Source organism: Dromiciops gliroides, chromosome 4, assembly GCF_019393635.1.
Source record: "Dromiciops gliroides isolate mDroGli1 chromosome 4, mDroGli1.pri, whole genome shotgun sequence".
NCBI lineage: Eukaryota > Metazoa > Chordata > Mammalia > Microbiotheria > Microbiotheriidae > Dromiciops > Dromiciops gliroides.
Window position 1 is genome coordinate 266,620,784 of NC_057864.1, and position 27,868 is coordinate 266,648,651.

General features: G+C 38.3%; 2 protein-coding genes across 2 annotated transcripts in view; one reads left to right on the forward strand and one right to left on the reverse strand.

The window, feature by feature from the left end:
- The first annotated feature begins 13,229 nt into the window (after positions 1-13,229).
- On the forward strand, positions 13,230-26,548 carry C4H6orf141 (chromosome 4 C6orf141 homolog). The gene is made up of 3 exons (XM_044005627.1): positions 13,230-13,776; positions 14,348-14,469; positions 25,990-26,548. The coding sequence occupies exons 1-2, from the start codon at positions 13,423-13,425 to the stop codon at positions 14,363-14,365; spliced, it is 372 nt and encodes a 123-aa protein (XP_043861562.1). The 5' UTR covers positions 13,230-13,422; the 3' UTR covers positions 14,366-14,469; positions 25,990-26,548.
- LOC122756367 (cytochrome P450 2K6-like) overlaps positions 21,900-27,868 on the reverse strand; it is a 34,065-nt gene continuing 28,096 nt past the window's right edge. Inside the window, exon 9 of the mRNA XM_044005626.1 lies at positions 21,900-22,153. Coding sequence (XP_043861561.1) covers positions 21,966-22,153 — 188 coding nt within the window. The 3' untranslated portion in view covers positions 21,900-21,965. The remainder of the gene's footprint in view (positions 22,154-27,868) is intronic.

Genomic DNA, 27,868 nt, shown 5'->3' on the forward strand with positions numbered 1-27,868 from the left:
TTTATTTCATGGTTTGGGGATTGAAATGAATTGTTTTAGAGGAGGTGAATTGAAAACTTAGAAAGGAATCAGGAAACATGTGGGTTATTCATATTTATTGTCAGAATAATTTATTATGAATGTCCAGCTAAATTCCAGGTCTTGCCTCCACCACTTATAAGCTGCTAGATCTTGCTTTATCCTTATTGGAGCTCCACAGTATTTGAATTCCTTTTTTTCTAGCTCCTTGCAATATTTTCTCCTTGACCTGGGAGTTCTGGAATTTGGCTATAATATTCCTGGAGGTTTTCCTTTTGGGATCTCTTTCAGGAGGTGATCAGTGGATTCTTTCAATTTCTACTTTAGCTTCTGCTTTTAGAATATCAGGGCAATTTTCCCTGACAATCTCTTGGAAGATGGTGTCTAAGCTTTTGTTTTGGTCATGGTTTTCAGGTAGTACAATGATTTTCAAATTATCTCTCCTAGATTTATTTTCCAGGTTAGCTGTTTTTCCAAGGAGATATTTCACATTGTCCTCTATTTTTTCATTCAATTGGATTTGCTTTACTGTGTGTTGGTTTCTCATAAGGTCACTAGCTTCCATTTGTTCAATCCTAATTCTTAGGCAGTTATTTTCATCAGACAGTTTTTTAATCTCCTTTTCCATTTGGCTTTTCAAACTGTTGACTTTTTTCTCATGACTCTCCTGCCTCACTCTCATTTCTCTTTCCATTCTTTCCTCCCTTTCTCTACATCTTCTTTCTATTTCTCCTACTTTCTCTTTAAAGACCCTTTTGAGAGCTTCCCAGTGGAGAGTTTAAAATCAAATAAGAGCGAGGCCAGGCAGGGTGAGAAGAAGCCCAATCATCCCCTGGGCCATGCTGTAGCTCGAACAGTGTGTCCTGGAAGCAGCGCCACACTTTAAGAAGGAGTTAAAAGTCAAGAAATAGTAAGCCAGGATGAGTAGGCAGAGAAAGCAGAAGACCATCGAAAACTTCTTTGGGGGTAAGGTAGACCACAATACAACCTCAGAAGAAGAAGATAATAACAGGGTCAAAGTTCCAACATCCAAAGCCTCCACCACTTATAACGCCAGTGTTGTATCTTTAGGTCTTAAGGGTAGAGAAAGAGGTAGATGGAGAAGAAAAAGAAGTAGGACCATAAAGAGAAGCAGAGGACTAAAGCAAGAAACAGAGGCAAAGAGAAAGGAAAGAGAAAAGAGGAAGTCAAGAGAAGAGGAAATGGAAAACAGAAGAAAAGGGTAGGTACAAGGGCATGAAACTCCAGTACTAAACCATGTGCCTGTAAGACAGCAGTTCTAAACTTTTGGGGCTCAAGACTTCTTTAAACTCAAAAAGTATTGAGGACCCCAAATAGATGGATATAGGTATAGGTATAGGTATAGATATAAACACAGATACAGACATGTATGTATATGTATTTGTGTGTGTGTGTGTATATGTATATATATATATGTATATGTATATATATATATGTGTGTGTATATATATATAAAATTTGTTTAGCCAGAAAAGATGTACCTTCTCACCCTCCCATGATAACCTTCTTCTCCTAACTGAGAACACAAGAAAAGCAAAACCCATTACAAGCATGGTCGATCAAAACAAATTTCTGTGCTGGCTGTAACCTAAGGGAAAAAATGTGTTATTCTGAAATCTGAGCCATTTGCCTTTCTGTCAGGAGATAAGTAGCATGTTTCATCATTAGTCCACTGGAATGCTCATTGATAATTACTCTGGTATGAGTTCAGCCCAATAGTATTCCATCACAATTATATATCATAACCTGTTAATTCATTTTCCAATTTATGAACACTCTCAGATTCCCATTCTTTGCCAGCTGAAAAAAGAGCTATATTTTTGTACATCCTTAAGAATTTGCTTTTTTTTCCCCCGGGGCAATGAGGGTTAAGTAACTTGCCCAGGGTCACACAGCCAGTATATATCAAGTATCTGAGGCTGGATTTGAACTCAGGTCCCCCTGAATCCAGGGCCGTTGCTTTATGTACTGTACCACCTAGCTGCTCCCAAGAATTTGCTTTTGATCTACCTTCTAATTCTTCCTCCCCCTTGTTGCCTTTCCCTCTCATTTCTCTGTTGAGTGAAATGGACTTCTATACCCAACCGTGAATGATTATTCCTCCTTCTATTAAACAGTTCAGATGGGAGTGAGGTTCAAGGGTCAACTGCTTTCCCCAAACCCTCCTCATTTGTTTGTTTAGATATCTACTAGTGCAACTAGATTATGGAAGATAATATTCCCTAACCCCTCTTTCCCTTCTCCCCAGTATATTCTTCTTTCCCTGTCTTTTCATTCTTTTCTTAACATCATCAAGACATACAAATGTATAATTTCCCCATATTAGAATGTAAGCAGTTTATGCTTGTTTCGTTCCTTGTCTTTATTATTCATGTTTCTTTTTTAAATGTTTTTCTTCACTTTTTTTTTTTGAACTTCAAAATTTCTCAGCAGCACTGGACTTTTCATCAGGATGCTTGGAAGTCTTCTATTCTCTCCCCTGCAGCATTAAACTCGATTTTGCTGGGTACATTAATTTCGGCTGTAAACCCATATACCTGCTTTCTGGAATGTCATATTCCAAGTTTTCCTCCCTTTTAAAGTGGTGACTACTATATCAGGTGTGTGATCCTGACTATGGCTTCTCTGTCCTAGCATTCTTTTTTTCTGCCTTCTTAGTTATTTTTCTTTTACTTGGAAGCTCTGGGATTTGACTATGATGTTCCTGAGAGATTTCTTATTAAATATAGGGTCGATCCAGGGTTGATCATCCATACATTGTATCCTTAGTATGATACATTCACATGCTACTTTGTAAGTTACTAGAGGGAGTTAGATATCTTTGGAGAGAAGGCCCTGTACACACTGGAAATACTGTTGATAAAATATTTTTGGAAGCAGTTATCATGTACAATTTTTTTTTAAAGCTAGACTGGGTTCTAGTGCTATCTTTCTAACACTAATCTACTACCTGATAGGGTAAATTATTTTGCCTCTCTGGGCCTCAGTGTCCTCATCTGTAAAATGAATAGGTTGGACTAGATTATCTCAAGATAAGTCCTTTACATCTATAACATTCTGATTCTGTACCTGAGGGGATAATTACATCTCTAACCTGGCCTTCATATAGCATTAATTTAATGTAATAATTTGAGAGGCAAATGATTTGCTTCTTTTTCTCGTAATTACAGCATCTGAGGCCTCCCTCAAAGGTTTGAGGCACCTTGTGAATCAGTACCCACCCAAACCATAGGTAGGAGCTCCCACCAATATGTCTACTTTTACCAGCCAACATGAAGGCGTAAAAACAAAGGCATAGCAAACCAAATAGTAAAACCAACAAAAGAAAGAGAAAATATAGCAGTATAATCCCTCCGCAGCCTTTTGCACATACAAACCGCACAATAATTTTTGATAATAGCTGAATTAGGATTGGTTTTAGCCACAATCAATGCCTCACTAATTATAAGGATGATTTTACTTGAAAATTCATCTTAATAAATCCTAACTGCCTTCATAGTTTTACTGCTGAATCCTCCCTATATTATTGAATGCTTCCAAAATGCTGAGAAAGTAATGTTTTCTCCTGAATCAGACCTCTGTTTGTTGAGGATGAATAAGGGCAAAAGCACAGAGCTGCCATGGGGCTGCAGGGTAAGGAAAGAGGAGAATCTGGTTCTCTCATTATCATCACTACATTGTGATGCAACTTCCTGTTGCACCTTGCTGACTAATAGAAATAGGCAAGCCTCACCTGAAATCTTGCCCGAAGCTAGGATGAAACATTAATTGTGTGATGGGTGAGCATATTAAAATAACCTCTGATACTGGAGCTATTTGATTCTAAAGTAAAATCTGAATGAAATCCTCTGATTAGTAAGAAGGTCCCAATGAAAGTGCCAGATCCAGGAGCTTGGCAGGCAAACGTATTCTTTGATTCAATTTTAAAAAGAAAATTGTTAAATGCCTACCATGTCCCAGGCACTGTGGATACAGAGATAAAAATGAAACAGTTCATTGAAAATGTAATTATTCTGGGACGGCTAGGTGGCGCAGTGCATAGAGCACTGGCCCTGGATTCAGGAGGACCTGAGTTAAAATCCGGCCTCAGACACTTGACACTAGCTGTGTGACCCTGGGCAAGTCACTTAACCCCCATTGCCCTGCAAAAAAAACAAAAAACAAAACAAAATGAAAATGTAATTATTCTACTAGGGGAAGGGTGAATAGCACAAATGAATCATGTATTAAGTACCTACTGTGTATCAGGAACTGAGATAGGCACAAGAGATACAAAGACATAAAAGAAACAATCCTTATGGTCAAGAAGCTTACATCCTTTCTGGGGATGCACACATACAAAATACATACAAGATATGAGATGGCAGGTTAGTTAGCAAGGAAAAGAAGGAGTAGAGTAGGAAATGAAGTGGCCTCATGGCTGGTGGTGATTGAGTTAACCTGTGAAGGAAACTAGGCATTCTAAGACATGAGAAAAAAGTTCATTCCAGGCATAGATGGATGACAGTCTTTATAAAGGTATGGAGGAAAAGCTAGGTGACAGAGTGGATAGACCACCCTGGAGTTAGGAGGACCAGTTCCAGATACTTAGTAAGCTGTGTGACCCTGGGCATGTCACTTAACCCTGATTGTTTCAAAATAAATAAATAAAGGCATGGACATGGGAGAACTTGAGTGATGAATAGCACAAATGCCAGTTTGATTGGAGTGAAGAATGAATAAATGAATGTAACATTTATTAAGTGTTCACTATGTGCAAAGTACTGGGCTAAACACTGAGGGTTATAAATAAAAAATAGTAAGAGAGACCCTACTCTCAAGAAGCTCACATTCTAAAAAAACAAGTAAATAAATGGAAGTTGTGTATAATAAAATTGGAAAGGTATTCTGAACCATTTGTTAAGGGATTTAAATGTCAATAAGAAAAAATTTTATTTTATTCTAAAGGTAAGACTATTGGGTAAGGAGAGACAGAAATTTACTATAGGAAAAGAGAAAAGACTTGAGGCAGAAAGACCAGTTAGGGAACTATTATAATAAATAGCCCAGAGGAGAGGTTATGAGGGCCTGATCTAAAGTGGTAGCAGTAAAAGTAGGGAGAAGGTTAAGGTATGCTGGTAAATGTTTAACAACAGTCTCCCTGGAAAAAGAAAATTATATAATGGCAGACTTTAAAACTTAACCTGTATTATCAACACTTTTTCTATCATTTTCCTAAGTCTAGACAATAAATAAAATAGTCGAGACCTGATTTGTGATGTTTGTAGATTTCCAAGGTGTAAATGTTCACTCTGAAATTTTAACAATTGGAACTCTAGAGCCAAGTCAGCCACAAGACATCACTGAGAGATAATTCAAGAGATAAGGAAGTAGTGGGGCAGCTAGGTGGGTGGGGCAGTTCCAGCTCTCTGGATTCAGAAGGACCTGAATTCAAATCCAGCCTCAGACACTTGACACTTACTAGGTATGAACCTCATTGCTGAGAGAGAGAGAGAGAGAAGTGGAATCATAAAGTCATAAAGTCTTGGCCATTGATTGCACACATAGAGTATGGAAGAACTAGTAGGATATGACTCCAAGCTTGAATACAGAAATAAAATAAATACAAGATAAGGATTAAAGGGTTTGAGAGATGGGGGAGAATAGACAAAACTCTAAAATTATTCAAGGGGGAGGAGAGTAAGATAGTTGGGGTCCTGGGGAATCTTTCACAGAGGAGCCTTGAAGGCAAATAAGAATTCTGACAGATGGAGATGAATGAAGAGAGAGTACATTCCAGGCATGAGATGGAGAGGAGAGATTGGGAGGAAATGCATGAAAGCACTAGATGAAATGCTAAATTTGGGGATCAGCATCTAGTTTAACCTGAATATAGAGTTTTTGAGGAAAAGTTATGTGAAATAAGGATTCAAGTAAAATGGTAGGCTTAAATGCCAGGCTGAGGAGTCTATATTTTGGCTTAGAAGCAAAAGAGATCTAATGAAAGTTTTGAGCAGATTCATGTGAGACATGGTCAGACCTATGCCTTAGGGATATTATTTTGGCAGCTGTTTTAAAGATGCACTGCAGAGAGGAGAGTCTGGTGTCAGAGAGTTTTATATTTAAACCTCAAAAAGCCTTGGCAATAACACTGAGGGAGAATAGCTCCTCCATATAACAGATAAAAAACAAAACAAAATGAAAAACTGCATCTGAGAGTAGTTCTTGTATCTTGAGAGAGAGAGAGAGAGAGAGTTGTTAAACTGCAAATCCTTCCTTCTCCAGTTCACCCACACTGGCTTCATCATTTAATAATCTGTACAAAGGAGCTGGGGGCAAAAGCTCTAGGTTCCAAAGGCTCCTCTGATGCTCACTAACTGAATTAATTTGGGCAAATCATTTAACCACTCTGATTCAGTTTCTTTCTTTGTAAAAGTGAGTAGGCTGGACTAGAAAGGCTCTAAGATTCCTTTCAATTTTAAATCAATGATTCTATAATTTCATTTGATCTTCACAGTTATCCTGGGAGGTAGATAGGGTAAGTATTCTTAACCTCATTTTACAGATGAGGAAACTGAGGTTATGGGAAATGAAATGACTTGCTCAAGGTCATACAGGTAGTTAGTAGAAGAAACCTCCATCTTCCAATTTCAAGTCTAACCTCCTTTCCACTGTACCATGTTGGTTCTGTTTCCCCTTAGTTAAAACCATGACATCCCAAATCATAAGAACAATCTACATACTATACTCTTCCTCCAAAAGAATACATGTTTATTTAGTGACAATTGTACAGGATGATGAGATATTTAGAGCTTTCTATCTGAATATCAGTGAGATTACAGAAGTATCAAAGAAATAATCATAAAACCATAGAATGCTAGGGCTGGAAGTGACCTTGAAGATCCTCTGAGAGATAGCATGTAGTGTAAAAGGCATGGAAATTCAAATTTCATCTCTGCCTCTTAGTAGCCATCTAGGCTGCTGGGACACACTTATGCTCATTGACTTTGTTCTCAGTAACATGACTTGGTAATTTCTAGGATTCCTTCTAGCTTTCAATTTAGTCCTTCATTCTCACAATCTAGCATTTATTCTAGATTCCTCACACTCTCTCACCACCACCCCTCCTCCCTGCCCCAGCCATATCCAAGCTGTTGCCAAGGCCTGACCATTTCACCCTTGCAATATCTCTTGAATATGTCCCTTTCTCTCCTCTGGCACTGCCAGAACTCTCTAGCTCAGGCTCACATCATCTCATGCCTCAATTACTGCAATAACCTGTTGGTGGGTCTGCCTGCCTCAAATCTTTCTTGACTCCAATACATTCTCGATTCAGCCACTAAGGTGATTTTTCTAAGATGTAAATCTGATCATGTTACCCTCTTTACTCAATAAATTCTAGTAGCTTCCTATTGCCTACAGGAGCAAATACAAAAATGCTCTGTTTGGCATTCAAAGCCCTTTATAATCTAGCCCCCTCCTACATTTCTAGTCTCCTACTTTACTCCCCAGCATGTACACTTTGATCCAGTGACACTGGCCTCCTAGCTGTTCCCCAAACAAGACACTCCATCTTTTAGCTCCAGGCGTTCTCTCTAGCTAGCCTCTGTGCCTGGAATGCTCTCCTTCCTCCACTCCAACAATTGACCTCCCTGGCCTCCTTTAAGTCCCAACTAAAATCCTACCTTCTGCAGGAAGCCTTCCTCAACCCCTCAATTCAACTGTCTTCCCTGTTAAGTATTTCCTTTTTATATTGTATGTCCTTAATAAATATTGAATGAATGAATGAATGAATGAATGAATCTTATCCCCCTCCCCTTACAAATCAGGAAATGGAATTGTTCCATGTAGTAAACACTTTCTTTGAAGGCAGAGATCATGTCTTTTTACCCATTCTCCTTACCTACTGCTCTGTACCTAGCAAATGCTCAATAATGGTCACAGAATTGACTAGCTGAGCAGCTTTCTGAAAAGAAAGTAAATGAACACCACCTGTTTAAAGAATTCAGGCCCATTTGGCTTCAATAATGGAAAGCATGAATAGGCTAGCCAACCAGTTAGCTAAAGGTTAAGAGTAGGAAGACTAAGACCTCTATTCTGAATGAATGACTATTGTTTGAATGGCCATCCATTTGCCAGAATCAACAAATAGTTCATCAATGTGATCTTCCAGCCTAACCCACAACTCTGAAGAGCAAACTGTGATACTAGCTATTTCAAGATACTATATAGTGTGCCTATGCCTCAGGAACCCTTGTTGCCAAACCTTCCTTAGGCAAAAATGATCATTTAAGGGCAGTGATGGTAAATGTTTAACAACTAGCTCTCAAAAAAAAAGTTTGCAGGATAAACTTTTAAATTTAACCTTTATTAACATTTTCTCCATCACTTTTTAAAGTCTAGAAAGCCAGAACAATACATTAATCCCTGAATGGTAGCATTTGTCAATATCTGAGGTGTGAATGCTCAGTGAAAATTTAACAATTAGCTAGCTGCTTCAAACTGGCTCCAGCAGACCCATGTATAAGGGTAATGAGGATCTCTGCTAAAGCAGAGCCCTTTGGTACAATGCTTAATACAAACCTTCTTTGGTATATTTGAGGAGGAAAAATACTCTCAAAATGCCTCCTCATGGTTTTATTTTCAACATTTAATTAGACAAAAGAAGCTTCAAAAACTTGGCATTTTCTACCTTTTGCCCATTCCCCACATGTGAAAAGTATACTTGATCCTTCATGACTAGGTCCTCAGGCATTTACCAAGTGACAACTACCTGCTTGAACAGACAAGTCAATTTACTCTCTAAGCCATGGGAATTACTTTAAAATGAAAATTTCTGACTAGTCAGGAAGGGCAGGCAGTGCAGTATGTGTCCGGGAAGTCCTAACAGAGCTTTTTCTAAGGAATGACTGTTAAAAATTAATTCTTGAGCCAATAATAAACACAGGAACATCTACCCTAGCAAGATAATGGGGGTAATGGAAGACGTGGGCAGGTTTCTTATGGATCTGAGAGGGAAGATTATAGTCACTGTAAAACAGTGGGATTGACATCTTTTCTATCCTCTTCAGAACCTCAAGAATCTGATATATCTACTTCTCCACAGCTACCTCACACTTCCAGTTCGACTGGGCAAGACAGAGGAACAGGGAGGAAGTCCACCTTAGTACTACTTATCTCCAAGTTTTAAACCATTCTGGAAGTTTTCCAGCCCCCAAATCATAACAGCTATTATACCCTAGTCAGTATCCCCTCCCTACTCCTGTCCCTAGAGAGACCCACCTATTCCCAGTTGAATTTGCCTGCAGACTTCATTCTTCTGGATTTGATTAATTTTGACTTCTCTTCATATGTCAATTTTCTATGATTTGTGTTGGCATGGGACTTTCCTCTCTCATACTACAACTCTTGTATAAAATAGGGATAAAGACAAGTGTTGTACCTCTGATTTTATTGGTATAGGAAATCTCCGGGTAAGAAAACTCTCTCTTCCAATTCAAGTTGGCACCTTCTCTGAAACTTACAAATTTTAGAGAGTTGTCTAGATCAGGGCTTCTTAAACTTTTTTCACTCTCCACCCCTTTTGGCCTGATAATTTTTTACCCAACCCCAGACATATAGGTATATAAAATACATTACTTTTTACTTTTGCCAAATTTTTCACACACACACACACACACACACACACACACACCCCATTCAATTATGCTACCCCATATCAGGTTTCCAGTTTAAGAAGCTTTGGTCTGGAGCAGTAACTTGTGCATGGCCACACATCTCTAGTATGTATTGGAGGTGGGACCGGAATCCAGGTTTTCCTGGTTTCAAGGTCCATTTTCTATCTACTACCCCACACCATTTCTCAAGACAGGGACAGAGTGAAGGCAGAGCCCAGTGCAGGAAGGACAGAGAAATAGGGTCAGAGAGCAGAGTCCCAGGGAGGAGGGGGTGCGTTTCATCCTAAGCACACCAGAGGTTCCTTGGCAACTTGGTGCTAAATAATTCCTAGATAAACTGCTTCTAGGCTGGGGTTTCCTCTATAGTAGGGCACTATCTTTTCTTTCCCCTCCCTAATCTATTAAAAACTCTTCTATAACAGTGGGTAAATTCTAAGGAGTTGCCAGAGGCTTGTAGAGATTAAGAAATGGCTTGCCCAGGTTTATACTACTCATGTCTAAATTTGCATTTCAACCTCAGTATTATTATTTTCATGATATAATTTTTTTTGGAAAGCCACTTTATTGCTCCTCTTTTTTGGAGGTGTCAAACACATGGCCCACAGTACTCATGAGTGCCAGATAAAAATGTAATTTAGATATATTTAACAAAATAAATTTAAAAACAATAATACATGGGTAATATTATTATGTGGTTTTCCAAGTCAATATGTGGTCCCCAGTGATCCTTATGTATAGTTTAATGGCCCCTTTTTCTATTTGAGTTTGAGACCACTGTTCTACTCCATGTCAGTCAAATAATAACATCTATTAAGGGCTTACTATATGCCTGGCACTCTGGTAAGTGCTGGGATTGCAAAGAAAGGTGAAAGATAGTCCCTGTTTTCAAGAAACTCGGTCAAATGGGGAAGACAACATGTAAATAACTATATATAACTATATATATGCACACACATACATATCTCACACACAAATATGTATATATAACATATATAACTCATATATATATGTGTGTGTGTATGAGATAATATATGTATACATATGACCAACTGGAAATTGGAATTAATCAACATAACCAACCTTTTGACATGTAGAGATTCTCTTTGCTAAAGGTTTTGAATGAGGAGCAGGGTCCCCTCCCACTCATAGATTCATTTTATTGTAGTTGCTACAGAGGTCAGCTAAAGAATGCAGGAGTGACAACCCACTTATACTTAGGAGATCCCTCAATCAGAACCCACCACAGTTGTTATCTCAGGAATCTTCACAACATTCCTAGGGGTGGAGGTGAGGGAGAGAGAGAGTCTAGACTGCTTTTTACAGATAAGAAAATATAATCACATCTCACAGTGTCTTGAGCCATCTGCTTTAGCTCAGCCTAGTCTAAATTTCTATTATTTATTGTCTCATACTTCTAGATTTTGTCATTAATGTAAGAAATTTCCTGCATAATGCAATCAAAGGGGTGATACAAAGCACTACCTCTCTCCAATACCTCCCCTTTCTTCCTTGTCCTTTGTTCTTATCAGGCTTGAAATTCCAATCTTTATACTTATTGTTTTGAGTTAGACAAGGGAATTCTCTCCAGAAGGCTACCTTTAACCTGCTGTCTAGGGGAGGGGGGAGGGAGGGGAGGGAGGGAGAAAAATCTGAAATTGTAAAGCTTGTATAAACAAAAGTTGAGAACTATCTTTACATGTAACAGAAAAAATAAAATACCTTATATGTAAAAAAAAAAAAAAAAGAAGGCTACCTTTAAACTGCATACAGAAGGAAGGAGTAGAGGTCCCTCTTTATCCGTATAGTCTTCTCTGAGACTAGCACAATAGCTCAGATTAGTTTGTCAGAGTAAAGAAGAGGCAAAGAACTTTGAACTAAAGGAAAGATACACAAGGAGAAACCTGGGGTGGAAGAAAAGCCACAAGGTTAAATTCTAAGTAAAGCACATAGATTTCACTGAATATAGAGCTATCAGACCAAATGCCAAGGCAGTGTCCTGAGCCTTAGAATATCCAGATTCATGAAATAAAGACAGAATTGTAATGGAATAAGACATTATCATTTTGAATGGGACAGTACTTGGCTAGATAAGGAATCAAATGAGGCTCTTTTTCCTCCTTAAAATCCCTGCCTTGTCAAGTCTGCCCCTTTCCTGGATTACTATGGGCAAGCCACTTGGTTCTCTGGGCTTCAACTTATTTATATGTAAAATGACGAGGGTGGACAATATGATCTATAAGGTCCTTTCCCACTCTAAATGGATGATCTTATGATTCTCCTTTTTCCACCTCTTCTATCTCCAGGGTTCAAAAATAAGAGGGAGAAAAATCAGTGCCACTGAAAGAATCAGTTACTTTAAACGTTAACCCATACATGTCACCCCAAAATGAACAGTCAGAATGTATTTTATAATAACAAACACCAACCAAGTAAAATGAGTGTAGGAATTCTAAGGAAAATGAAAATAGACTAAGCCTCTGTCCTAGAAATCCAAAAGAGGCAAGACAAAGAGAAACACAGCATAGAAAATCCTGTTTGCCCCAAGGCTTGGTGCTTCAAGGTGTAGAGGTAGAAGGACATTTATATAAGTGAAGTATAAAAGGCAGCAAAAAGAAAAAAAAATCTTGTAGGTTTTAGGAGTTTACTTCTTTCATTTGAAGGTTGGTTAGCCAGCAAAGCACTACTTTGACTTGGGGAAATTCAGGCCCTGCTGTTTCCTGTTTGTTGGTCCAAAGGTCCTTTAATTGTTCCTTCATCAAACAATTTTTAGGGCCAATATGATTGTGTTCGATGCAGAGGCAAAAGTTCACTCATATACAAATCAAAATGATAAGGTTGATCTTAGGGAGTGTTGGGAGGGAAATGAAAGATGAGAGGGAAAGGAGAGGGAAGAGATGGGAAAAGAGAAAGGTGGGTGGGAAAAGGAGGAAGGAAGGAAAGATGGGTCAGAGAATCAGAGGGCAGAGAAGATAAAGAATAATGGACGAAAAAAGAAAAAAAAAGGGCATTGAAAAAGAACACCCAGTAATGAGGATACACTGTAGTGGATACTGCACTACATGTTCTGTTTTATATATATACACACTTCATAAATATGATATATATGTAATGTGTGTGTATATGTATATATGTATAAATATGTATATGTGTGTATATGTATGTAGATAGATATAGATATAGATAACACACACATACACACATATATATGTATCTTTTGTTTTTTCTTAAAAGGAATTGGAGGAGGGGAAAGATGATTCTAGAAATGTTACAAGGGGCGGGGCAGAGAGGAGGCGGGGAGACGGAAAGGTAACTTCTGCCAACTTTAACATTTTGTTCAAGGCTGCCCCGCTTAGCTACAGACCTTTAGTACCGTCCCTCTTTTAGCCCCGTTCCTCTTTTAGCCCCGTTAAGCTGTATAAATATTTGTTGAATGAATTAAAATACTCCTCCCCCACGTGGGGACTAAAAAGTCGGTTCTGAGCTGGAAGGCAGGCTGATTCACTTAACCCACTGACTGGTGAAGATGAGGTGGAAGTCTGGACTGCGGAACCCACTTGAATTTCAGAACAAGTTGAGTCTTGAGACTTCCTTTGCCTTTATCCAACTCAGTTCACTCTTCACAGTCATCCAGCAGCCGCAGGAGCCAACGAAAACGCCACCAGAAGTTCGGACCCAAGGAGGGAGAGATGCATCCTCAGCAACGGCAGAATAAAGAAAAGGAGAAAGAATGGACCACCATTACAAGGTCAGAGAAAAGGTGCTCTTTCTTCTCGACCCAGAGCGGTGGCTCGGGATTCACAGGGACTACAGGACAAGAGGGAATGTGAGCGGTGGGGACCTGAAGAACGAGGGAGAAACTGAACAGAAGCTGCACAGCCCTCCTCCGGGCTCTGAGAGAGAGCCAACCCCCGAGAGCAGTCTAGAAGGCCCGTCGGGAACTGAAGCCAGGAACTTGCCGCCCAAACCCCCCAAGTCTGTGCTCGTGCGGGTCTTGGATTACCAAGTGAAGCAGGAGGTTCTGCAGACCGAGTGGATGAAAGGACAGATGACTCTGAAAACAGAGGAGCGCTCCATGACTTCGGTTAGTTTCTGGACCTACAGGGGGTAAAGAAAAGTCCCGAAACCTACCTGGAAATTGGCTGGGGGGGGTGGAGAGGAGAGGGCGGCGGCGTATGATTTCAAAGGAAATCACTTTGTGCCTAAACCCTGAAAGGAGGGTCTAATCAGACTCCAAAAGTCGTTTATTCCTTGAGGAGAAAGAAAACCGGGGGACTAGTAAATGCCCTGAGTGTAAATGATGAAAACTTCTAAGAAAAAAAGATACTTTAAAAAATTTTGGAAACCTAAAACGTATCAGCCCCCAATTAACTGACTAAAAGGTCAGTTTTACAACGCTGAGACGACACAGCAGGGAGGCGGAAGAGGTTATAGAAATCTTTGTAGTATTGTAACCAAAATGTTCTCTTTCTTTTGTGACTGTGATACTCAATACTGTGACAGCCTTGGGCAGTTAAGTACTACGGAGAAACTGGAGGAAATAGCTTCCTCGTGCTTAAGCAGTAAATAGGAAATTCTGATAAAAAGAAACCCGTTACTCTTTCTAACTAAAAACTTCCCATTAATCTCCTGGACTCCTTTCTCTTTCTGAAAAGTTAACGAAGAAGCTATAGAAGGTTTCGACTACTCCTAGCTGATGCAGCTCCATACAAAAATGAAGGACTTACTTGAGAAAGTGCCAAAGAATTGAGTGAAAGAGTGAAGACAAGACCCGGCAGTAAGTAGAAACCCTTTCACTCTCCAGTTTCCTGATACCCAAGTTATCTGTTTCCTTTGTCACTCCTGAGCGTTATGAAGAAAGAAAGAAAAAAACAAATGAGATAATTGTGGCAGAGGCAATCCCTTCCACGAGGACTTCCCTAAAGAATTGTCAGCTACCTGGTTTTTTTTTTTTTTAAAGCTTCTACTATGTGCCTGTAGATTCAAAACCAGAAATGAAACAGTCCCTTCAGGGAGCTTACATTCTATCTGGGGGAGACAACATGTATACAAACAAAATAAAAATAAGGTAATTTGGGAGATGGGTGGATAGGGCAATTCCAGCTGAGGGATCCCACTTAGTGTAGTCATAACTGGAGGAAGTTAAAGGTGGTCCTTCCAAGTGCACTCCCTTCTATCCAAAGGATTATTGTGTTGTTGATAAAACACAGTGAAAGTACATTTGTCAGGAAAATATATTGGAATGTGCAATTTCATAAAATACATGAGTGGCTCATGCTTGTCTCCCCTGCTTTTAAAAAAAGTTAATAGACAAAATTGAACTGAGAGTGCATTTTTTCCCTTTCCCAGGTGTCAAAGTGATTGGATTTCAATAGCTTTTTGTGTTTATTACAGTGGGTCGTTAAATGTCCTATTTATTGACCATATTTAATATCATGAATATAATTAGATCTGGTTTTCTAAATACCTAAGAATAATAAAATGTTCTCTGGCCTTATTCTGTGTAGAATATTGTATTAGGTGCTGGAGGAGGTAAGGAATGTTGATAAGGCCATGTCCTGCTGGCCATTAACTCTCCTGGTGTTCAGATTTTCTCATTTATAACTCAAGTGGATTGAACTAGATATGCCAGATATAAAACTTTGCAAGTTAAAAAAAAATTAATAAACCAAATGGAATTCTAGCTTAAAAAATAATAACATTTATTTACTACTTAAAAGTTAGCAAAATATATACATGTCCCTTTGAAATATGTATTATTATTTCCATTTTACAGATGAGGGACCTGAGTCTCGGAAAGATTGCCTTTTACCAGTTATTATACTGCTAGTATTAGATTTGGTATATGAACCCTTGATCTTCCTGACTCCAAATCAAACACTATCCATTATGCCCTAATAGACCTTCAAGGCACATAACCTTCAAGGCTTCAGTTTCTTCATTTGTAAAATAAGCAGCTCAGACTAGATATTCTCTATGGTCTCTTCTAGTTATAAACTATAATCCTAAATAAGTAGTTGAGCAATGTTTTATTGTAAAATCTTTACACCCTTTTTGTATTCCTGAATATGTAGAACTATTGACTGTAGAAAGTGAACTGGGCCTTAGAAAATCTTTTAATCCAGGGCTCTTGAGTCTGGTAAAGCATGGCTACAATCCCAAGAAAGGTGAGGTAACAGAGGCTCCAAAGATTAAATGACGTAAAGTGACATAGCTAGTTAAGTGGCTATTTATGGAACATATAATAGACTTTGTCTCTGTAGCCAAAGCCTAAACACAAACACAGTTTGAGGATAATGGGGTGGGCTAGACTGATGTGATAGCATTGAGGTTTGGTGGATGACAGAGTACTTAATTTGACAGCAGAGTACTGGGTTTCAAATCATAACTCTGCCATTTAGTACCTGTATGACTGTGATCTTGGACAAATCCCTTCATTTCTCTAGGCCTGTTTCCTTCATAATAAGGGAATTGGACTACATGATCTATAAGGTCCCTTCCAGCTCAATCTCTGTGATTCTAAGATAATATGCTACATCAGTCTAAAATGAACAAACATTAGGTAGTCTTTTTTATAGGGGTGAAAATTCCTTAATTCCAAAAGAGGCATGGCACACAGTGACTGGAACTGAACAGAGCTTCCTGTAGACTGACTGTGGCAGCAATCTCCCACCATGAGTGTTCGGGTCCTCACAATTCTACCAGTTCTATTTGGCACACCTTTCTATTTTGTGGCTTTTACTGACTATAGAGAAGAATTTAGAATTTGTTCTTCACTATTTTTTTGGAAACTAGTTATTCCAGTTTACATTTTGGTTCAGAAGACAGAAAATGTGTATGACCTCTAGTTAAGCTCAATAATCATGCTCCATGATTGCTGGAAGTATTACATACTTCCATGTTTTAAATTTCATTAAGTGGCAAAATTCCAAAGCTGAACTCTCCTCATATATTTGAGGTATTCATTTATGATTTAGTAGGGTGGAGTTTTAACTAAGAGAACATTAAACACTGAGAGATCTTATTTTTCAATGACCCCAAATGGAGATAATGATTTGCCTGTTCTGTATTTTCCATGTGTTTCTTTTTGAATTGGTTGTTAGGTTTTCATCCCAAACTAATACAGTGAATTAGAAAACTGCTAACGTTTTCCAGATTAAAAAACAATCTAGTAGAGGCAGCCCTAAATAATCTAATGAGTTAACAGTCTCTGGAACCTGAGTCAGCCTGTACATCCTTTTAATAGTGCACTCTGTTCTTTCCCTCCTATCAACACTTTAGCCTCTAACCACTTCTAAGCCAGTCCTATAACCAGAACTCCTATCCTTATTTCCCTTTTCATCTGTAGCTCCCTTTTATGTGTGGTCTTCCCCATTAGAATTTTTTTTTTTTCCGGGGCAATGGGGGTTAAGTGACTTGCCCAGGGTCACACAGCTAATTAAGTATCAAGTGTCTGAGGCCGAATTTGAACTCAGGTACTCCTGAATCCAGGGCCGGTGCTTTATCCACTGCGACACCTAGCTGCCCCCTCACCATTAGAATTTAAGGTCCTGGAGGACGGGGATTGTCTTGTTTACTTTTGTATCCCAAGTACTAACCCAGTTCCTGGCATTTACTAAGTGCTTAATGAATGCTTTTATCATTCATTAGTTTGTCAGAAAGTCTAAACCCCTCACATTCTCTAGAAACCAAAGGCCTTTATTGAAGCTTTGTTTTTGTTTCTTTGACAAAAGGATTTTTCATTTAGTTATTCTAAACTAATGGTTCTCCCAAAGAATCCCCAAAACTCTTTTAGGGGTTACTTGAGATCAAAACTATTTTAATAATAATACTATGATGTTTTAATTTTGAATATGGTAAATATTGATATATCTAACCCACACAAAACAAAGTTCTTTAAGGGGAAGCTCTTCCATAAATTTTGATACTGTAAAGGGGTCTTAAGACCAAAAAGTTTGAGAACTGTTGTTCCAAATCATAGATAAAGAAGTCCCTTAGTAAGGTCTTCTAAATTCTCATTATCAAGTTTTCCCTTTTTTGCGGGGGGAGGGGGGCGTGTGTGCGGCAATGAGCGTTAAGTGACTTGCCCAGGGTCACACAGCTAGTAGACACCAAGTATCTGAGGTCCTCCAGAATCCAGGGCTGGTGCTTTATCCACTGCACCACCTAGCTGCTCCCTAGTTTTCCCTATTCTTAAATCCAAAATGTACAGGGATTGTCTTCTCTGTAGAAGCCTCATGCTAGCTGTCTCTGGATCTTTCTTTCTAATGAATTTAGCTCTATTGTTCAGGCTTCTCATAATAAGTAAGGGAGAAAAAGAAAATTATTTATTTCATTTTGCCTCCTTTCAACCAGCAAGTATTTCATATCTGTCTACTCCATCTTGGGCTTCTAAATTAGGTGTAACTAGCCTTTCTTGTACGTGTAACTATTTCTCTCACATTTATACTTTAAAAGTCCTTCCTCTGCTATACAGCAAGACAGTTAAATAATTTGGTTGAACTTGCTACATTCTCAAAAGTAGTCTCATGCTGTTTCTTTTAGGTAGGGTTTAGCCTGCAGCCAGGGGTGGAAGAAAGTTAGGGTACCCCTTTTCTCTTTCTCTTCCCTCTCCTACCAGTTACTCAGGGCTGTAGGTGGATAGATTGTTTAAGTCATTTTGCCCCAAAAGGCAAAATGTTTATTGATTATTAAGGTGGATTGGACTCAAGAAGTCCTGGGTTGGTGACTACTTGCGATGCTCATGGGCCTGTGTGACCTGGAGCAATTACACTCAAACTTTGTAGTCATCATCTATAAAGTGAGGATGATAATTACTAGTTACCAGAGTTGTATGTAGAGCATTTTGCTAGAGTGTTATTATTCTCTCCTTTAACTCTACCCCCTTCCTACAGAATTCTTACTGGAATCTAGGCAAACATAAACTTCCTGAGTGTTGACACTTTTATATCTTTATTTCCTCAGTGCCTGGCACCTGGTACGTGCATTAACCAATGTTCATTGAATTGAATTCCATATTAACCTTGTGCTAAATGCCTGCCAAGCTTTTGGTTTTCTTGAGGTCCTTTGACTGGGGGATGAACCATAGTTGCACCCAATAGGTTAGACCAGTGGTGTAGAAGTGGGCAGTATATTGACTTAGCAAACTATTCACAAGTATTTTGTTTGTTGTGTTATATATTTATTTAGTTAGTTAAACATTTCATGATTATATTTTAACGTGGTTCTGGCCACTTGGGCCATAAGTTTGATACCTTTAGTCTCTTTTGTGGGCCAATGATTATCTGAACACTAGAGATTTGGAATGTGGCTGGAATGTCATTAGGTTTTTTTTGGTTTGTTTGTTTGTTTTAAGAATCTCATTTCTTTCCTTATCTTTCCTTTATTGACTGAACGACTTAATGACTTTGGGTTGTCCATGCTCTCTCTAATATAATGAGGATTTAAAAAAATGCCATATAGACTGTGAAATAAATGTAAAAGGTTAATAGGAAAGGAAAAGGAAGAGATTAGAAGAAGCTGTGTGATAAAGTAGAAGTAACAGTGGATTCGGTTTTGTTTCTTGGTTGTACCACTGATTCTATGTGACCTTAGCCACATCACTTTAACCTCTCTGTGTCTGAATTTCCCTATGTGTAAAATAAAGTGAGTCAAACTAGATAACCTGTAAGATCCTTTCCAGCTCTAAATCTATGATCCTACGATGTCTTAACAATAAGAATTGACATTTATCACTCTATGGTTTGTAAAGCATTTTAGATTTCTGATTTCTTTTGATTCTCACAACAACAGATAGGTGCTCTTATCTCTTTTACAATTGAGGAAACTGAGGCATTATATTTGAGAACAGGTCTCTGACTCCCACCTCAGTTTGCTGCCTCTCAAGAGAGACCTAGGGAGATTGGTGAATCTTTAAAGTACCTGTTAGGGAAGAGACCAGTAAAAAAGACTGACTGCCTCCTAAAACAAAATAGTCTTTGGAATTCTAAGATAAAGTTACTAATGTAAGGATTCTGTCAGTCTAGAGGTGAACATATCTCAGAAATGTTGTTAGTTTATGTTTAGCTAAAAAAAATAGTGTTGCAAAGTTTACAGTTGAAGAAATAATGCCCCAGACCTTAGCACTGTGTCTGGTACATCGAAGATACTAAATACTAGTTGACTGATAAAAGACATGGAATGGCATAGACTCAGCAAAAAGTGGAGAGTTTATTGAAGAAGGGAAATTTCCACACTCTCTCACAGGCTGAATCACATCTTCCCTGAGCAGCACGTGGGGAGTTTGTGGAAAAGAAAATAGGTGGGGTAGTCATTTGAATTATCAGATAAGAAAACAAATGATTATAACTGTTGAACACCTTGGTGTCTTTGTAATTATACTTTAATGAACAATGTAGAAAGGAACAAAGATATACTCAGGTAAATTAATTTTTGTAGGTGATGAAAGAAGTAGTAGGACATCTGGATAACTTTGGAAAGAAGAAGAATTTGAGGACTCCTAAGTTTGGATCTGAAAGATTTGAGATATAGCCCAAGTGATCACTAATGAAATCTGGCAAAACAGACTATTAATGGAAATTCAACCCTCAATCCTCAAGACTAACATGGGAAAATTAGTCTGAGTCCATCTCCAAAGCTGTATTTTTGGTCACTTGCACTATTTCCAAGAAAATCTTTTATCACTAATTTGTACAAAGGCAAAGACTAAGTTGTAAACTGGAAAATCCAGTCTGGGGCTTTATCAGATTCTTCCTTAGACATATTCAGCTCTAGGGCCACCAGCAGGTTATTTAAACTTTTTCAATCAACTGATAATGATCCTAAAACATCTACTTGGAAGGCTTTTGTAAGGAGCAAATAAGAGGATACATATAAAGTGCTTTAGAACTATATAAATGCCAGAAGTTATTATAACTATGATCACCAGCTTACATCCCTTTAAAAAATAGTGAGTCAAAACATCTGCCTGATAAGCAATCAGTAATTGGGGGATGAAGGGACAGAAGCATTTTTAGGAGGTATAGCTTTTAGTTTATCTGTCATCCTAATTCCATACTCTTTTAGGGGTCAAATGGCACCCAATTAAACTTTAAATGATTTAATAACCCTATGATAATTGTGATGAGTGGGGACATTAAATTTTGTATGTATGGAGAGAGGAAAAAAAAGGAAATGAATGGATTTTTAAAATATTAGAAAATATAGTTGAACAAGTGATAAAATGGTGATGCTTCTGATTACCTGACCTATAGCAAATGGCAAGGATCTGGTCTTTGTTCTTAAAGAGTTTACCTTGGAAGAGAGATTAGTATATTCTCTTCTCTCTGTCTGTCTGTCTGTCTGTCTCTCTCTCTTTCACTCCCTCTCTCTCTCTCCTCCTTTCTTTCCTCACCACTCTCTGTCTCTTTGCCCTTCTTCCCTTTCCTTCCTTCATGCAGTTTTACTTAAATTGGGAAGACAAGAAAGAAATGTGGGGTTTTTTTTGTTGTTTTGGGGTTTGTTTTTTTTTTTGCTTATTTGACATTTAGTAAATTTTCCTGGATTGTGTTGGATTTGTGGTGACTTATGAGACGAGAGAGAGAGAAGTACTTAGTTGGATGGTAGATAGAAATTTGTGACATCATAAATAATTACATAAATAATTACAACATAGTAATTGCTGATGTTTATGTAATTAAAGTCTTGCATATCAAGACAATACCTTTGGCACAGACTGTGCTCAATAGTTCTTAAATACTTTGCTTATAGGACTGAGGCCAGGGAGCTTTCAAAGTTGGTTTTCTTCAGCAGTGTACATATGGAGATGCTTGTAGGTCTACCAAAATCAGAGTGTGGTCCAATTTATCTTTGTGCTGATTATTTAAGGGGCTGATTCCAGGAAGCTTTCTTGATGTTTGGGAGTAGCTTGAAACTTCCATCTTTGAAGCAGAAAAATCTGAAGCAATAAGTGGCTGCTTGAGCAGCTGTGTCAAATGCCCCCAGCATCCACACTTAATGCTTTGGCTTTTACTTCAACCCTGAAGACAGGGGCATCAGAAAAGTGCTGCCCTACAACATATAGAAATGGATGACTGGTTGAGAAAGTCCTGCCACTGGGCCAAAAGGATCCCTGTATTTAGACCAGAATGATCCCTTAGGCAAATGAGATTAAGAGGTCTGCAAAGTCATCTGACTTCCCACACCTGGGTGGCAAAGCCTGAGCAGAAGGGAAGAAGAAGAAGAAAAAGAAGAAAAGAAATATAGAAGTCAGGTGAAGGAACCCAAGAAAGGCCCCTAGGAATATGGCAGAGCGCAGATCTTGTGGGGCATTGGTCGTAAGGTGAATCCAATGTCTGGTGTGAGATCCAGATCCATGTTAGAGACTCCAGGAGGTGGGTGGAAGATGAATTTTTGAAGGAGGCTGGTAAAAAACAGGAACAACTCCATTTTGGCCAGGGACTCTCCTGCACACATCCTCCACCCTATGAGGACAAATGTGGGGAACAGACTTATAGCAAAAGAGGCATAAATTAGAAAAATTAAAATAGAATAAAATAACATATACAGGTTTTTTTATGCCATATGGTGTTAAAGAGCTTCTTTATTTATCCAGATGAGCCTTACTTTCCCATAGGTAAATGCATCAACTCATGCCATCTCCACATCTGAGATATGCCCAAGATAGAAGTTCAGTCCATGTCAGCATGGAAGTAAATAAGTTTTATTGAGGGGAGCTTACTCACAAGGCCTGGTCCTTGGCAGCAGGAAGATAATGATAAAACTCTGTGCTACACTTAGGCCAGACCAGATATTATATACAAACAGAATAAAGAAGGCTTAGTGCCAAGAGATGGCCCATAGTCACATGGGTGGTACATATAAATTTTCCCATGGGAGTTATTTAACTGTTTACAGTAACCATGATGTTATATGTCACGTTCTCAGGTTCTTGTTCCAACCAAACAGTAAATATTTTATGTAAATATCTGCCTATTGCTGTGTGAAAAAGTACATGTTAGGTGCCGTTTTCTACATGAAGCTTTTTTTTTTGATCCTCTTGCTTAGTAACAGTCTTTCCCTTTTGAAATTACTTTTACTGTTTTTTTTTTATAGGCTTTGTATTTTCTTATTTTTGTCCAGGCTGAATTCTCACCAACCTCCACATCCTCCTCTTTGACCTCTCATTATGCATATTCCTTGCTGGTAGGGATTTGTTGATGTTCAGTAGTTTTAGTCCTGTGCCTCTTTCTTGGCAAAGATATTGGAGTGGTTTGCCATTTCCTTCTCCAGCTCATTTTACAGATGAGGAAACTGAGGCAAATAGGTCACACAGCTAGGAATTGTCTGAGGCCAAATTTGAACTTGAGAGGATGAGTCTTCCAGACTCCAGGCCTGACACTCTATGTGTGCCACCTAGCAGAGAATTGAGATTACTTCAGTTTTTTGCCCCTCTCTAGCCTGTTTTTTGTTTGTTTGTTTGGTAGGGAGAGAATGTGATTTCACTAATTTGGAGGAACTTCCAAAGTAAAAACTCTTCCCCCCAATTGGAGCTCATCTTTGAGGGTCCTGGGGCACTGAAGAATTAAGTGACTTACAAAGGGTCATAAAAAAGGCAGAATTTGAATTCAAGTTCTCTGGACACCAGGGCCTACTTTCCATCCATTACACCATGTTTTGTTTTGTTTTTAGATTTAATTAATAAAATAATTGAAATGTGAATTGTCTTAAGAGCTCTGGAGTTGTGGACATTGAAGGCCTAAAACACGGAAAATTTAAGAACGTAGAAGCTGAAGCAATGAGGAGAGCTCATGGTATACAGAAAAAAATAACCTCAACCAACCAAAAATGGGACACAGATGAGTAGAAGGGTTAATGAATAACTGTACTACCTATAGGGGCTATTATAAAGAAGAAGGCTTTTCTTTCATCCAGTCCATCCAGAGAATTAAAGAAGAAAGGTAGGGGGACAAGTCACCAGGACAGGACAATGTGTAGGAAGCTGTGCAGTACTACACAAGCCTAAGGGAAGAGCACAGCATCCTGCTGGGGCCAGTTCTGAGCACCTCAAAATCCCCGAAAACAGAGACCTAGGCTGGTGAACCATGAAATGTTCATCATGGGAGGAGGCTGAGAGACACTTTGAGATCTAGCCCCAATGGAAAGCACAGTTAGAGGGGAGGAAGTCAGGAAGGGGTGGGTGGGGGGGAGGGACGGGGACTGGAAAGTACCAAAAATTTCAGAACAAAAAAAATACCATAAAGACCTTGAACATAAACAGAGTTAACAGAAGGAGAAAATGGATAATGAAGAGAGTAAAAGAAATCCTTTTTTGAAAGGGGCACAAAAATGAAATTTAAAAACCAAAGAACAGTATACTAGCTGAAGGGGTGATATCAAGTGAGAAGAGGAGATCAAGGGTTCCTAGAAGAGAGCCAGTGAGACTAGGACCACCTTTAAAAAAGATTAAAGAAAAGTAATTGAAGGAACATAATACTCTGTCATTGATATAGCTACAATAAGAAGGAAAGTAGCCAAAAGGGGGAAAATTTTTTATCAAATTTCTCTAAGGGCTTAGTATCCAAGAGATATAAAATATGTATATGTGTATATACACACATACGTATACATAAACACACACATATGTATACAGATATACCATATATATAATACTAAATTATATGTACAGACATATACACCATCAATCCTCAGCTTTTGTGGGTGTAACATTCCTAGAAAACAATTCAAAAGCAAAAAATGCAAATGTTGATACATTGAATGTATGGGAAATTGGGGGTTAGTTTCCTGCAACCACCAAAAACTGATTTTTAACTATAGATTGCTGAAAATATACATTTCTGCATATAATTCTTTATAACAAAACACTAATTCTGATAACATGCACTTTTCCTTACATAGCAACCATGAAATAACCCATAAAATGTAGTACAAATAATTAGATTGGTAACAGGAAAAACATTTCATTTTAATTAGTAATTTCCTATAATCCTGACTTCTTATGATAATATCTCAATTAAAACAAACAAAACAACCCAAAATATTGATTGCTGCTGCTTTCCTGTATAGAAAGATAGATACTGAGATCTAATGGATGACACAGAATCCTGGTGAATGAACTGGTTAGGTTTGTTTCCCTTGCATAGAGTCACTGAACTGTTTTTTTCTTCGGACTTTGTTTGGATTTGATTGGATGACACAGCATCCTGGGGAGTGAATAAGTTGGTTGGCTTTGTTGCCCAGAGAGAGTTGGTTGGATGAATTTCATGAATAATAATTATAGTTAACATTTATATAGCACTTACTATGTGCTACTGTGCTAAGCACTTTACAATTATTATCTCATTTAATCCTCACAACAGTCCTGAGAGGTAGGTGTTAAGATTATCCTCATCTTATATATGAGGAAACTGAGGCAAACAGAAGTTGAGTGGCTTGTCCAGAGTCTCACTACTAGTGAATGTCTGAAGCCAGATTTGAACTCATGTCTTCCTGACTCCAGACTTAACACTCTATCTACTTCAACAATTATCTCTTCATCATGGTAGGGTCCCCTCTCCCATCACTTTTCTAATGCTCTTTTGAGGATGACTATAAGTTAAAAGAACTTTTAAGTTTTGTCCTTCTGAGACTAAAAGAGAAGAGTATTTGCACATCTGGATAATAGCTGAACTGTTAGTAGAGAAGTGGCTTTATGTGGTCACAGATGTTCCTGAGTGGGGAGTTCCACAGTAACTTTGGGAAGGTGGTCCTTCTTTGGGAACCTGATATTATATGGACAGTATGGAGTAAATGAGCCAGCCCAGATGCTGAGTAGGTAGTATCCACATAACCTGTGTGAGAAGTGTGGAGTGATACAGTGTGAGTAAAGACTGTAGAGCAGTAGATAGAAGGTTGATGTATCTTTGAGTTTTTATGATTCTTTTTTATTATAGATACCATGTGATATATATTGTGCATTTGTTTCTTAAACTTTATAGTTATTTACAGATAATTTATTTTTCCATCATATACTTCTAAAACATGACAGGCATAACAGAAGCAACTTGGTATAATGACTAGAGTACTGGACCTGGAGTCAAGAAGGCTCTGGTCCAAATCCTATCTTAGATGCTTGTGGCTCTGGGAAAATTACAACGTTATTTGTGGTTTTCAAATTAGACAGTATTAAGTAAAGCACTTTTGTAAACCTCAAAGTGATTGTTTTTCAGCTAATTTTTTTCTTTTTTTTTTTGTGAATCAAAAATCTGTTTTTTTTCCCCATTTATTTCTCCAATTCAAATAACTTAATATCTTTTTGCAGGTCATCTAGAAATCACCATGGGAGGTAGGAAGACATACAAAGCTTCTTCACTCCTGCTTCCAGAATCTGTAAATCCTCAGCTACTCAATGTGTGATGCTCATTGCTACAGCCAGCACTCCTCTCTAAGGATGGGAACCAGGAGTAAACTCAGCTGCTACCATTCATCAAATTGTTCTAGGCTATGCTTTATTTCACAACCTTATCAGAATTTACTCTTCCTGGTATATGCTATGTATGGATTTAATAGCAATACAAGCCATATGTGAATATCTCCATACACCACAGTGAAGACAAGGGACTACATTTACCCTTGGTCCCTAGCATTCCATGTCCCTCCTGTGTGTACTCACTCCACCAACTCTTGCCATACCTTCACCACATGAAATAATGCACTCTTCACTTCTGTACTCCTGCCCTAGTTACTGTTCTAAATAAGAGTAGAAACAACACAGGATATAGTCAGAAGACATAGGTTTTATTCCTGGCTCTGTTATGTTGATCAAATAACAGCTAATTGCTGCTTCTATCAAATGCCTATCCACTGCTCCCCTTCTTGTTGTCTAGCACCTTAATTTTTCTAGAATAAATTCCTATGTTAATAGTGTCTTTTTGACTTAACTCTTCATGGAAACATCCAAGGAGAACTTTTTGGATCATTGTCCACCTCCCAACCTTGAAGTTTCCCATCTCCATATATCTACTCATTAGCTAAATTATCTGTGGGTCCCAATTAGAAATCTTTTCATTCTGAAGTTACATGTCCTCCAACCTAGAATTAGAAATGTGTATGTAGAGGGAGTGACAAGTACACTTAGTTAATACCACTAAGAGTCAAAGGGAGAGGGGCAGCTAGGTGGTGCAGTGGATAGAGCACTGGCCCTGAAGTCAGGAGTACCTAAATTCAAATCTGGCCTCAGACACTTAACACTTACTAGCTATGTGACCCTGGGCAAGTCACTTAACCCCAATTGCCTCACTAAAAAAAAAAAAAGAGTCAAAGGGAGAATGAAAATATTTCTAATCATTACCTTCTGTGACTAAAACTTCCAAGTAGGTTATATATATATATGCGTGTGTGTGTATGTATATGTATATATATATATATATACACACACATAAATACACACATACATATACATATACATACATACATACATACATACATACATACATACATACATACATACACACATATATATATATCCCTTTGAAAGCAGATATTTTCCCTTCATTACAGAGATGGGGGAACAACTATGGGTATTTTGTCAAGTCGTGGATTTGTTTAAAAATGTTCCTTTAAATTTTTTTGTTGTTGTTGTTAGAAGGAAAGGCTCACTGGGTAGAAGGGAAGGAAGGAACTATTTGGAAATGAATATGCTGTAAAAGCAAAAAAGAATCAACAAAATAATTCTAACTGAGTGTCTTAGCACTCTGCCCCCCCCAGATATGCATGGATTAGTAACAGATCAGGCTACCTCCACAAATAAGTGTTTACAAATTCCCTTGATGATACCTGTTTAGCAGGATTTTCAGGGATTTCGAGTTGGTTTTTCCCTCAAGCACTGAGCATAGTTCCCAACTCTTAGTACCACTTAATAAATGTGTGGTTCCCACTCTTCTCTCACCCTGCTCCAATAGACAAATGCATGATTGCCTTTTAGGGCCATCTGACTCTGATATCATTAAAGGAGTTTTAGTATATCTAACCCCATAGATATCTACCCATTGTCCAGGCTCATCTAGTTCTTATTTCAATTTTGACCCCAAGTCTTAATTTAGGATGCCACTGAGGAGAGGCATTTCATTGATCAGTGAGTTTATCAATAGCAATCAACGAGGAGACTAATCTCATGGATAAAGAAAAAAAAATGCTATATA

What these genes read in the sequence shown, in the direction of transcription:
- C4H6orf141 (XM_044005627.1), top strand. Translation starts at nt 13,423, where the DNA reads ATGGACCACCATTACAAGGTCAGAGAAAAGGTGCTCTTTCTTCTCGAC.